This window comes from Myotis davidii, unplaced genomic scaffold, assembly GCF_000327345.1.
Source record: "Myotis davidii unplaced genomic scaffold, ASM32734v1 scaffold309, whole genome shotgun sequence".
NCBI lineage: Eukaryota > Metazoa > Chordata > Mammalia > Chiroptera > Vespertilionidae > Myotis > Myotis davidii.
Window position 1 is genome coordinate 3,649,840 of NW_006383013.1, and position 13,727 is coordinate 3,663,566.

General features: G+C 47.6%; 1 protein-coding gene across 2 annotated transcripts in view; it reads left to right on the plus strand.

Moving 5' to 3' along the window:
- Window positions 1-13,727, plus strand: part of ADCK1 (aarF domain containing kinase 1) — a 112,693-nt gene that overhangs the window by 86,519 nt on the left and 12,447 nt on the right. For both annotated transcript variants that reach the window (XM_006778836.2, XM_015558072.1), the window contains 2 exons: window positions 1,281-1,397; window positions 12,841-12,990. In XM_006778836.2, coding sequence (XP_006778899.1) covers window positions 1,281-1,397; window positions 12,841-12,990 — 267 coding nt within the window. The remainder of the gene's footprint in view (window positions 1-1,280; window positions 1,398-12,840; window positions 12,991-13,727) is intronic.

The window sequence follows — 13,727 nt, forward strand, 5'->3', positions numbered from 1 at the left end:
ACATCTCCTACTGGGGATGTGCCCGCAACCCAGGTACATGCCCTTGACCGGAATCGAACCTGGGACCTTTCAGTCCGCAGGCTGACGCTCTATCCACTGAGCCAAACCGGTTTCGGCGGTAATTTCCTTTCAATTTCTTGCTATGCAACCAACTCACCTCCCATCCCAAAATTCTGTTTCTTTGTTACTAATATTGGGGCCTCATCCCATAACAAAGAAACAGAATTTCTGGAGGATGAGGCCCAGAAATCAGGATTTTCAAAAGATTCCCAGGTGATTCTAATGTGCAGCCAAAGTTGAGAAACCACTGATTTAGAGGATCTTAGAAAGGGTTTATTTTCCTCAAGAAGTTGCCTGCTGATGGTCTTAGTGGTTTAACAATATTAGGGCTGACACCTCTGATTTCCTTGAATTTTTACTCATGTTGCAAGGGGGCTGCTGCAGCTCCCAGTACTGCACTCACTTTAAGGTAGGAAGAGAAGTATAAGAATCGTTGCATCATCTGCAAACATCCCTTATCTAGAAAATAAAAACCTTTCCAGACCCCCTAGCTGACCTCTACTATGTTTCATAGCCAGAGCTGTGTCACATGGCCATACCTATTGCAAGGCTGGCCAGGAAGTATTTAGTATTTCCTGTCTCTGGCAAAGAGGAGGATTGGGAATAGGTGTTGGGTTAGGATCCAGCATTGTCTGCCACAGGGTCTTGTAGGAAAGGGCAAGAGAAAACTTGTAACTTCCTGACCGAAAAATGGATCATCCAGTAAACATGCATTTTTTTCATACATGTATACATTCATGCATAGGTACAATACGCCAATTGCACAGGTGTGGAAACTGAGGCAGAGGGTTGAGATTTGTGTCAGGAGCCTGAAATGAGCCTGGTGAGAGAGGGAAACAGCTTTTAATGCCAACTCTTGCTCAGGTGTGAGAAGTTCCACACATTTTCCCCTGAGTCCCAATTTTAGTTTTGGCTGTTAATTGTGCCTGGAAGGCATTAAAGAGGGCAGGGAAGCCTTCTCTGATCCCCAAGCAGGAGGGGTCTCTAGAGGAGGGGGCTGGGGCTTGGCTGGTGAAGGAAAGCAACCTGGCCTTCTCTCTTGTCCTGCCTTCCGCTTTCTCACCTGCCACTGCTGAGGCCCCTCTCAGGCCTTCTCTCCTGCTCCTGGGAGGAGTGTCTGCTGTTGTATGGCTCTCTGGACCTCTTGGTGGTCCTCGCCCTTCCCCACCCCCCAACTCCCAGCCCCCCAGATTTTTCTGACCCACCCTTTCTTATTCCAGGTCCCCCAAATCTACTGGGAGCTGTCCACCAAGCGGGTCCTTCTGATGGAGTTTTTAGATGGTGTGCAGGTCAACGACAAAGACTACATGGAGAGGAACAAGATTGATGTCAACGAGGTGAGGCTGAGCGCTCATGGCTTCTGCTCACACAGCTAGCAGAAGCAGAGTTGGGATTAGAACCCAGGTCTGCATGACTTCAGGTCCTTCCTTGCCTGTCTTCCTGTCTTCCTCCTAGGGATTTGCCTTGGACTGCCTTAGAATCCGGGCTACTTCGGTAACTCTCCGAGGCAGGAGTTGGAGCACTGATGAGAACTCTTCCTGCCCACGCACTATCTGATTGCAGCCCTTCTCTCTCTAGCTTACATCCAGGGTCATTTCATCCATTCCATATGGACACTGTTCCATCTGATAGAGATATGAGGGCTGAGTTAGTGCACAAGCCATGCTTAGCACAGCGCCTGGCCTGTGGTTAGTGTTCCAGATTGGGAGCTTGTTGATTATTGTTGTTTTCATTCTTAGTATCCTCCTTTACCATGAATGTTTACTGATGGCCTGGGCCCCTGTGCCAGGCCCTTTCTGCCCTGGAACCTTAGGAGGGAAGTCTTACTGTCTCTATTTTACAGATGAAAAATCAGACTTAGATCTAACTTATGTAAGGTTCCAGATCTTAATGGTACCACATAAACACTAGCCAGATAAAGATTCAAGTCATTTCTAACACCCCGGCAGGCTCCCTCATGCTCCTCCCAGTCCATACTGCCACCTGACTTCTGATACCAAAGACCAGTTTTGCTCACTACTGAACTTCATGTAAATGAAATCATACAGTCTAGGCTTTTGGGTCTGGCAAAAACTCTGTTCTCTTCCATTGGTCTTATGTACCTAAGGGTACATAAGGTCTATGTACCCTTACAATAATACCACTTAAAAATATTTTTATTGATTTCAGAGAGAAGTGAAAGGGTGAGAGAGATAGAAACATGGACAATGAGAGAATTGTCCATTGGCTGCCTCCTACAAGCCCCCTACTGCGGATTGAGCCTGCAGCCTGGGCATGTGCCCCAACTGGGATTGAACCATGACCTCCTAATTCATAGGTCAATGCTCAACCACTGAGCAACACTGGCTGGGTTACCATACTGTCTTAATTGCTTAGGCATTCCTAAGGAATCAATTACTTAATTCCTTAATCTCTTGCCCCAGAGATTTCTAGTGTTTCTATGACCCAGAAAGCTCTTTGGTGTTCTGAAATGATTCTGTATTCATTAAATACAGTGGGGCCTTGACTTACGAGTGTCCCAACTAATGAGTTTTTTGAGATACCAGCTGTCTCTTGGCCAATTTTTTGCATTGAGTTGATAGAGTAATTTGAGTTAACGAGCTCCTTAAGGAGCTTTGTCTCAGAACGAATTAAACTCGTAAGTCAAGGCCCCACTGTGGAATCTGTGCTACTTCACAGAAACCATAGGCTGGACAGGGGACTCTGGGCCATGGGCTCCACTGTGTTGTGGCAGACCAATGGTGATGTTGGGAGTAGACCAGCAATAGGTTCTACTTTGTAGAAATCAATCTATTATGTCTCTTATCAGCTAATATAAAGGCCACAGGTCTCATGGAAGACTGGTGGTATGTGTGTGTGTGTATGTGTGTGTGTATGTATGTGTATATGTAAGTGCACACACACACAGCGTATGAAACACCCCGCATTATTGAAAGTTTCTCACAGGTTTCTGATGTTCTAGGATTGTGAGACTCAGGGAGCCCATCCCTGGAGTGACTCTTGCTCCTGAGGACGGCCTGGCTGTGTGTATTCCTTGGGGAGGGAAATACAAGGGACAGATAGGGGTGACAAGGGCCAAATCCTGGGGTGTAGGTGGTTATTGGCATCTTGGCTGCTATAAGCTGGTGACTCAGCCAGAAGGTGGGGCTCAGTAGGGGTTGGATTTAAAAGGAATCTCGAATTGGGTGGGGGTGGCTCCAGACCCCTCCAACCACTTGTGGAGTCATCCCACTGCACTTTGAAGAGGCCCTCTCACCCTGCAACATCCCAGCCCCACTGGGCCTAGCATGTGAGGACCTCAAGACCAGCCTAAGTAACCATTTGCAATAGACTCGGGTAGGGAAACACCAGGTTAGGAAGCAAGAGACTTGGATTCAAGCTCCAGTTCTGCCAGTGGCTCACTGTGTGACCTTGGACAAATCACTCTCCTTCTCTGGACCTCAATTTTCTTACTGAAGGTTTTGGATTGCCTGGACTTTAAGGGTATGTCCTGCTTGGATATTTTAGAGAGCAATGATTCTCAGCTTGCTGGGAGCTAGGACTTGAGCCAGCTATTTCAGAATCACTGGGGAGCTTATTTAACAATGCAGATTCCTGAGGCCCATCCCAGATTTACTAATCAGAATCTGGGAGGGGGAAAGGATTATAGAATATGCATTTTTAACAAACTCTCTAGGTGGGTCCTGATACTCATTGAAGTTCAAAAACCACCTTCCCTGAGACTGGACAAAAATTGTACACCTATGGATGAGGACAGTGGGGGGCGGGGGTAAGGGCAGAGGGTGGGGTGGGAACCGGGTGGAGGGGAGCTATTGGGGGAAAAAAGAGAAACTGTAATGATCTGAACAATAAACATTTAATTAAAAAAAAAGAAATAAAAACAAAACAAAACAAAAAGCCCCCCCCCCCCAAAAAAAACAACCCCCCCAAACTACCTTGCCCAGGCCCAGAAGACCTGGGCACCTAGGTTTATTTGCACCTCTGGGAACAAGGCAGCCCTGCACAGCTGTTCTCATCTGCCAGGGAGCGTGGGGCTGTGAGGAACCAGCAGCCTGCAGGTGCCCTTGTTTGCTTGTATCTCTGAACCTAGCAGCAGATATTACCGAGGGCCTGACCCATGATCATATTTGCCAGTCATTTTAAGAGCTGGTGACAGTGACTGCCATTGATTTCATTAAAAGTAAAGGTCGTGCGGGAGCACGTTCCCAGGCTGGATGGAGCCTCCTCAAGCCACAGGACGACTATTGATTGCAGGACCTTTATCGAGGGTTAATTGGATTTCAGTGAGTATGTATTTAAGACCCAGCTTGGGCTGAGGCCCAATTGAATTTGCGTGAAATCAGCCGAGAGAAAGGTGACAGAGTCTCGAGCATGGGGTTGGCAGAAGGGGGACTGGAGGCCTGGTGGGCAGACATCTGCAGTCTGGGGAAAAAAGGGGTGGGTGTAGCGATGCGGGGCTCACAGAGAGAGACTCCAGCGTCTCTGTTCTGGAGGCCTGGGGGCCAGCAGAGGGAAGAGGGCTGGGACACCCCGTGGTCATCATGTGGACTTGGATTCAGTCCTCTGTCCTCGGATGGCTCTCCTGGTGTGTGGTGTGGCCTCCAGAGCCTGTGGTTTTTCCCTCCTGTCAGGGTCAGGAGGGGAGCTGGGGGTTAGCTCTTACTTTGAAAGTCTCCTCACTAACTCTCCTTCTTTTTAGGCCCTCACCTCCTGTTTTTAGAGGTTCCAGGTGCCCTCAGTTGCAGCCTGTTTGGTCAGAGTTCCTCATCTATATAGTTGGAGTGGCAACAATATGTACTTCACATGCCATTGTGCAGGCTTTGCAAGCTGTGAAGTTCTATAAAAAATCATTTATAATTCATGGGGTTATTCTTCACAGGGGCATATCTCTCTCCATAGAATTGTTGAGAATCTTCTTTGCTTCCCTCCTGTCCACCTACTCCTGTTGTCTGTGAGTGATGGTCATTGATTGAGTATGGTGACCCCCTCCCCATTTCCTTAGAGTTTCCCCTTGTCCCCCCATGCCACTAACGACTGAATGAGACATTTATGTTTTGCTCGCCATCGCCCACTGACTGGGCCTCTTTGGCCCTGTGGTGAGAGGTGCCTAGGAGACCAGGGAGGAGAAGCTGCAGAGACATGCAGACCCTAGTGACCAAAATCACTAGAGAGAAGACACATCCCATCATCCTCCCCTCCGAAACTTCTTGGACCAAATCTTGAGAGGCCCAGGGATGTTGGAGGGTTCCAGGGCACAGATGAGTTCCTGGAGATCCATTTCCCCAGTGGCAGGGGTGGCAGGAGTGGGGACAGTGCCACTCTGGACTTGACCTTCCTGGATTTGGTGCTGCCTCTGCCACTTGCCAGCCATGCCTCCTTGGTGGAACTGGTCACCCTTTGGAAGCCCCAGCTTTTTGTGAAGTGGGGTACACAAGCAACCTGGGGGACTGTTTGATGATCGACACACCAAGCAATGGCAGAATGCCAACAGTCCCTGCTTGCTAGGTCATTATCCTGGAATTCCGGCCCTCTACCCACTCTGTGGGAAGCAGGTAAGGGAGAAACCTTTCTCTGTGTTTCATATTGGCCCAGGGAAGGTGCAAGAGGTGGAAATATTTCTTTGGAGTGAATTGTTGCCCGAGGCGAGGAATGTCAGATGTCTACAGCTCTTGCTCCCTCCACCGTGTCTTCCAGTAGTTATGGCCCCGAGTCCCTCCAGTAGCCATGGTCCTTTAAGTCTCTCAGGCGGTCACTGTTCAAGCCTAATCTAGAGAGACTTTCACTGAGCTTCCAGAAGCTCCAAAATTAGAATAATCCTTCCAGTTTCCTGTAATTAGCTCAGCACCTCTCCTTCCTTCCAATACCACGTGTGGTTGAAGAGGTTCCCAGTGCCTTTACATTCAGGGATTTCACTCCGAGTTTGCTAGCCCAAGATTGACCCACTCCATGAATAGATGTGGCCTTGTGCTGGGCAGCAGTGAGTAATTGGAGGTTTAAATGTCTCAGGGGTGGTTCTTGGGGGAAAGGTGGGTGTGGAGGGAGGAAAATGCTTTAGGCTGTGGTCTGGTCTTTCAGGCTATTCTGCCTGAAGAAGCCTTGGCAGAAGCTGGAGGATAGGCAAAGAGAGTCTGAATTATTAACCTCCTTGTACTTAATATCGGGCGACTTGTGTGATTATTAATACCTTGTAACACAAGCCTCCTGTTTCTTTCAGAGAGCTTGGCCTTGCTTCCATGACACCCCCCAAAACATAAATAGACTTTCCCTTGGGGGTGGGAATAAATTAATCCATGCAATTATAGAATAATTAAAGTACTTTCAGCCAATTCAAGTTTTAAGCAAAATCTAAAAATAACTCCTTAATTTACATATTATTTACTAAATTAATTCTTTACTCATACTTTTTACAGATTCCTGGCTCCCCCCTCCCCACTTACTGTTATAGAATAAAGGCATTGTGTAATTACTGAAATCACTTAACGTGAGTGGCACATCCTTTTTACATGGAGCAATTAAAGGACTCGTCACTGACTTTTCCTCTAAAGATTGCTGTACTATGGCTTTAATTAGCCATGTGATTTTGGTAAGACAAACAGCCCTGGATTTTCCTGAGGCTCTTGTCTACATGGAATGATTTCTTGGATGTTGTGGGGACCTTTGGAGGTTTTTGGTGCAGCCCCGGCCTCCAGGCAGGAGCTTCCTGTGAGTGGAAAGGCAGGTGGCCTGGTGATGGAGAGCTTGTTTCCTGGAGTCAGGCCTTCTGGGTTTGGATCCTGGTTTTTTTAACTGCTGGCCAGGGGACCAGGCTCCTCCCTCTTTGGAATCTTGCTTCCTTTACATATCTACTGTAAAAGGTGGCTGGGAGTTCATGCAAAGTGCCTGGCACAGAATGTTAGCTGTTACCTAAAGAGGTATCACTTCTTGTCTTTATGCAGCTACCACCATTAACAGGGCCAGGGGAAGCCTTAGAGGAATTGAGTAGACATTTGTCCAAGGAAGACATACTAATGGCCAACAGGTGTCTGAGAACGTTCTCAACATTACTAATCAAGGAAATGAAAATCAAAACCACAATGAGAGATGATCACAGACCTGTGAGAATGGCTGTTATAAAAAAGACAGGAGATGACGTGTTGGTGAGGATGTGGACAAAAGGGAATCCTTGTACACTGTTTTGTGGGAATGTAAATTGGTGCAGCCAGTATGGAAAACAGTATGGAGGTTCCTCAAAATACTAAAAATAGAATTACCATATGACCCAGCAATTCCTACTTCTGAGTGTATGTATCCAAAGGAAATGAAATCAACATCTCGAAGAGATATCTGCACCCCCGTGTTCATTACAGCATTATTTTCAATGGTTTGTTCTTAATCATGAGGCTGAGGCATGGCTAAAGTATTACGGAAGGGGTAGAAGAGAGGGTTGTGTGCCTAGTGATGGCCTTAGGTGTCTTCTAGGGTCTTGATGTCTTTCTGGGTTGGAGAGGGCTGGCTGCCCTTTTCTGGGCAAATTGGTTTCCAGAGACTATGTAGTACAACTCTGACAGATGTAAAGAAAAATTACCCAAAATTTAGAAATAAGGCCATGAGTGCGCAGTATGATTTTTAAGTCATTTTGAGCATTATTCAACCAAGCCATCAGAGGATTCTTTAATATTTAGGGGAATGCACTTTTGTTAGACTTTGCTATTGAAAAATTAACTACTCAGGCTGAAGTTATATGTCAACCTGTAGATCTTATCCGGTAGAAGTGCAAATCATTTCTGCCTAGTAGAAAAGATAACCAAAAGGTTGTGATTTCCTTATTGCCCTATAGGACAATAACCAGTTTTGCCTCTGACTCAGGAATCGTAGGCTCTTATTCCTGTTTAAATGGCCATAAACACCCAGTCCCTCGAAATTCTCCTTTAACCACTCTGCCTTCATATTTGGTTCTTTATTGATGAGTTAACTAATTGTCAACATGTGTTCGTTCTATATTTGTATGAGGGTCATGTTTTTATTTTTTTGAAAATTATACTTGGATGGTGATAATGGGGTATATCTTTTAACAAGGTAAAATAATAAGCTACCCCATTACAAATGAACATGTTTGTGTGTCTTATAGTGAAGTGCAGCAATTTTTAAGTGGTGTACCTCGAGAATTTTTAAAGCGTGTAATACCGGACACCTCTTTTCCCTTAGATCAGTGGTCAGCAAACCGCGGCTTGTGAGCCACATGCAGCTCTTTGGCCCGTTGAGTGTGGCTCTTCCACAAAATACCACGTGTGGGCGTGCACGTACAGTGTGATTGAAACTTCGTGGCCCATGCACAGAAGTCGGTATTTTGTGGAAGAGCCACACTCAAGCGGCCAAAGAGCCGCATGTGGCTCGTGAGCCATAGTTTGCCCAGCCACAGTTTGCCGACCACTGCCTTAGATTGTCAAATAAAAAAATGACAACAGCCAATACAACAATAGCCATCTGGTATGAATGCCCAGTCTTGAACCATAAATATATAAGTTATATAATAGAGTTGCATCTTATATCACGTCACATATAAGTCTGATTATTTAATTCCTGATACCAGAAATCCTTATATACAAGTATAAATACCTGATTTTTTAAAAAGCTACTTTGAAGCAAAAAGGGTAGGTAATTACTACTATTTTTTAAAGGGTAAGTAAGTACTCTTATTTTTTTTGTAAATCAATCAAAATTATACCTATTTTTTTTATCAGGTCGGTCAAAAATATAATATATTTTTTGGTGTGCCACAGAATTTTAATAATTAGTTATGTGTGCCATGAGATGAAAAGAATTGAAAATCATTGGTGTATAAAGCACTTGTCCATATATGTGATCATGTTTTGATCTTGAATCTTGCGGTTTCCCAGTGAGGAAGACTATCAGATAGGGTTAATCCCACTTGCCAGCTAAGGGAACTTTAGACTCAGATTGGGAAGGGAGGCGACTTGTCCCCCAGGTCACCCAGACCCTAAATGGCAATACCAAGATGACTCTAGGGTGGAGCTGGGTACAGAGGATGGTTCTCCCTCCTGTCTCTGCCTACTATACCTGCCTGTCCTGGTGAAATCTGGTTAAAATGAACACCAAGAGCAGGCCCTAAATGGAGACACCCAGGCAGGGCAGATGGATGGGGTGTTGAGATGGGGAGGACTGCTCTGGGGCTTTGCTCTTGTGTATATGAGCTGTAAGGGGCAACACCTCCCCCTTCCCCTCCAGAAGCTCACTCTCTTGGGCAAGGACTCCCCCATCCTGAGTTCCTAGACCCTGGGGGGCCATCTTTCAATGTAGTAATAGGGGCCCCAGAGCGATTAGCAATATTTCAGAAAGCTTAAGGGAGATCATACATCTCCCCATGACAGGCCTGCCCAGACTAAATGAAATGTCATTTCTCTGCTTTGGCTGGAATTCCGTCAGCTCAGTCTGGCTGCACTGCTTATCTTGGGCTGATCAGGAGCCCTGATTGGACCTTATATGCGTCTGTGACAAATAAAAATGAATTATTAGTTAATAAATACAATTGATTTGGCAAACGCAGCCTTTCAGAGTGTGGTTCCATGGAGCTCCAGAGCACCTAACAGGAGGGGTTCTCGGGGCACAGAGGTGGGGACTTGCTGGTTCTCCCAGGACCAGCTCAGGCCGGGCCCCTTTCCCCGGTAATGGAAAATGGTGGCTCTGGAATACCTGACATACCAGCCTGAGTCTGAGAACTTGACACGGGGCAAAGTCCTGCCCCAGATGCCAACAGACACTGAGTACTGTGCATTCATTTCACCCAAGGGAAATGTTGGGAGCTGGAGAGCTGGCGTGGTGGCAGGACATAGTGTGACATAGGGTAAGTGTCAGGGGTCCAGACAGCCTCTTTATTTATTTTTTTAAAATATATTTTATTGATTTTTTACAGAGATGAAGGGAGAGGGATAGAGAGTTAGAAACATCGATGAGAGAGAAACATCGATCAGCTGCCTCCTGCACACCCCCTACTGGGGATGTGCTGGCAACCAAGGTACATGCCCTTAACCAGGATCGAACCTGGGACCCTTCAGTCCGCAGGCCGATGCTCTATCCACTGAGCCATACTGGTCAGGACCAGACAGCCTCTTTAACCCTGGTGTCTCCATCTCTTAAAAAGATGCAGTGATGCCAGTCTGCTGCCCTCCCAGGAGTGTTATGAGGAATCAGTAACAATAGGGACACTGATGAGAGGTCACTAGGTTCCAAGCACCGTGAAGTTCTCACTAACCCAGGGGTGGGCAAACTTTTTGACTCGAGGGCCACAATGGGTTCTTAAACTGGACCGGAGGGCCGGAACAAAAGCATGGATGGAGTGTTTGTGTGAACTAATATAAATTCAAAGTAAACATCATTACATAAAAGGGTACAGTCTTTTTTTTTTTAGTTTTATTCATTTCAAACGGGCCGGATCCGGCCTGCGGGCTGTAGTTTGCCCACGGCTGCACTAACCCCTTCAGAGTGGCACTGGTATCGTTTCCATTTACTGAAGCTGAGAGTATAAAATCACGGAGTTCAGTTGAGGAGTGTGGAAGTCAGAGGGAGCCAGTATCCTATATAATAAAACCTTAATATGCAAATCGACCTAATGGCGGAATGACTGGTTGCTTTGATGTGCACTGACCACCAGGGGGCAGGCACTCAACGCAGGAGCTGCCCCTTGGTGGTCAGTGCACTCCCACAGGGGGAGTGCCGCTCAGCCAGAAGCTGGACTCACGGCTGGCGAGTGTAGCAGTGGTGGTAAGGAGCTAGGGGTCCTGGACTGCGAGAGAGATGTCTGACTGCTGGCTTAGGCCCTATCCCCTTGGGGGAGGATTGGGCCTAAGTTTGCAGGTGGACATCCCCCGAGGGGTCTTGTACTGTGAGAGGGCGCAGGCTGGGCTGAGGGACTCCCCCTGCCCCTAGTACATGAATGTCGTGCACCGGGCCTCTAGTAGAAATAATAGTTATAAGAAGGCTGTGGACTCACACCTGGTTTGAATCCTGGCTCTATTCCTTTCTAGCCATGTAGCTCTGGGGAAGTTAAACCTGAACGTGTCTCTATTTCTCATCTGCAAAATGGGCATAATTGTACTTTCTTTTGGGGATTTTTAATAAGGATGGTAGCTATGGTTACTGAAGTAGTGTTATTCTTGATTTATTTTGGGCCCATTGTAATCAACTGGGATTCTGAAGAGATCAATGGGGTCAGGGTGAGCATCAGAGGCAGGAACCAAAAAACCCAGAGAAACAAAGGTCTCATTTATGTTGAAGACAGTCCTACATTCACATGTTTGGCCTGTTACAGGCAAGTGGATGCATAATGGAACCAGTGTATCATGTGTAAATTACACCGCAATAAACCTGTTTAACAAAATAGAGCCAGTCCCTGCCACCTTTGGAGCTTATGATAGAGTCCTAGGTGGTCAGTAATCAAATAGTGACATAAATAGTGCTGTGAAAGTAAAGTATACCATTCTGTGAGAGTTTATGGTAGGAGAACCTCATCGAGTCTGGGAGATCAGGTAAGTTATCCCCAGGGAGGTGATGCTGAGCTTGGATGGGAAGAAAGAGAGAAGTGAACCAGGTAAAGGTGAGAGGGGAAGGATGCTTCTGGCTGAGGGACTATCACGTGCAAAGGCCCTGAGTTGGAAGGCATGGGGACCTTTGGAGAGGAGCAAGAAAGCAAATATGGCTGGAGTGTCAATGTGCAAGATGAAACCAGGGAGGTAGGCTGGACTTGATCATGCAGGACTTTGTAGTCAAGGAAAGCAGTTGAGTCTTTATCTTAAAACCCTAATCCTGTGTTCCCCACCCGATGAGCCCAGCTCCTCTCCTCTGGCTGGGATGTGCTTGTTCGTGACCATGGGGTCCAGCTGAGGCTGAGAGAAATGCCAAGGGCAGTGTGTCCTGGGACGTCAGGTGTCTGGGTGGAGCATCTCTTTGTCCATGGAAACCCATCAGCACACCATCCATGGGCCCAGGTCTGGCTCTATTCAGCAGCTGTTTTCTAGCTGGGAAGAGGCTTTTAGCTTTAATAAAAAGAGAGTAGAGATAAGAAGACTGCCTCGGCAGGGAAAGCAGCAGTGACAGGATGATTTAAACGGCCTCTCCAGTGTCATTTCTTCTGTGCAGACATCATAAATCAGATCAGCATTGGGCTCTGACAGGGAGGGGTGTGATGAAAGGGGCCTGCAGAGAGAGGGAAGAAGGCTGTGTGATTCTGGGTCCTCCTGGGACTGGCCAGGAGCGGGTGGGGTCACCTATCCCTGGTCCTCAGTCCCTTAGCCTTACTCTTTGCAGGGGTGCAGATGGATTGACTCCTCCAACCCAGCTTTCCAGCCCATATTCAACTTTGGGGAAAAAGTGAAGAGGGACTAATAAGAGAAACAGGGAAGAGAAAAATCAGGGAAGGGTGTAGGAGGTGGGTGTTACAGCCATCAGAGAAACTAGACACAGTGGTTCTTCTACTTTGCCATGTATTGAAATCACCAGGGGAACTTAAGATAAAATACTGATGCCTGGGTACCACTCCCAACATTTCTGGGTTCCAGATGACTCTGATGTGCAGCTAATGTTAAAAAGAACTGGATGAGAATTTAGCTTCTAGCTTACACTCAAGAACTTGGCAATGTCAAGCCATCACTTTCACCAGGACTGATCAGACCCACTTGGTCCCCCTGGCCTTCCTCTTGAAAGTGGCCAGACTGAGGGGCCAGAGTAGATGTCTTGGAGACAGGTGTTAATGCCCATCAATGCCCACCCAACACCCTTCTCTTCCAGATCTCACGCCACTTGGGCAAGATATACAGTGAAATGATCTTTGTCAATGGCTTCGTGCACTGCGACCCCCACCCGGGCAACGTGCTGGTGCGCAAGGGCCCGGACACGGGAAAGGTGGAGATTGTCCTGTTGGATCATGGGCTCTACCAGGTAGGACAGGCCTTTCCCACCCAGTCAGCCGCAGGGTCTGGTCCTGCCTGGGCTGAGAGTCCACTGAACTCCCCAATGGGCCACAGAAACCGGAGGCAGATGGCTAAGGTAACGGAGAGGCCCCGCCCTAACCCTAGAGCTGTCATTTGTGCAAGTCCCAGTCATATACTCTGCGCCTCAGCTTTTTCCTCGGTGAGGTGAGGCTGGGATTGCCTCCTTAACGGGACACTGTAAGGAGTATATGGGAATGTGCCCAGATAGGTGAAATTGCTTTGTCTGCTGTACAACAACCTTGCTTCCCAGGGAGGCCCAGGCCAGACCAGACCCTGGGATGGGAGCTGGGACTTGCAGGGGAGGGGTAATTCAGCGTTAGTGACTAGGTGCCGTGTAGCATGAAAGGGGCCTGGGAACTGAGAGAAGCTCTATCCTCTGGACTTGGGATGCAGAGCTGGCTCTGATGAGCCACGAGTCCCGCCTGGAAGTTGGGAAGTTCACTGCCAATCATGGGACCCAGGTTTTTTGTTTTTTTGTTTTTGGAGGGAAGGGTCAGGTTTTAATGTCCTGGTCCTTGGACCCTGGCCAGTCTGAAGCGGCCTCAGGCCTCAGGTCCTTGCTCCTTCCCCTGGGCCCTGCTACTCACTCCGGGCGTGGTCGTCCCGCTTCGTCCGGGCCTTCCGCAGCGGCCGTGCCATCGTCCTCAGGCACCAGTTCCACGTCCAGCTCCAGCTGGCCCAGGT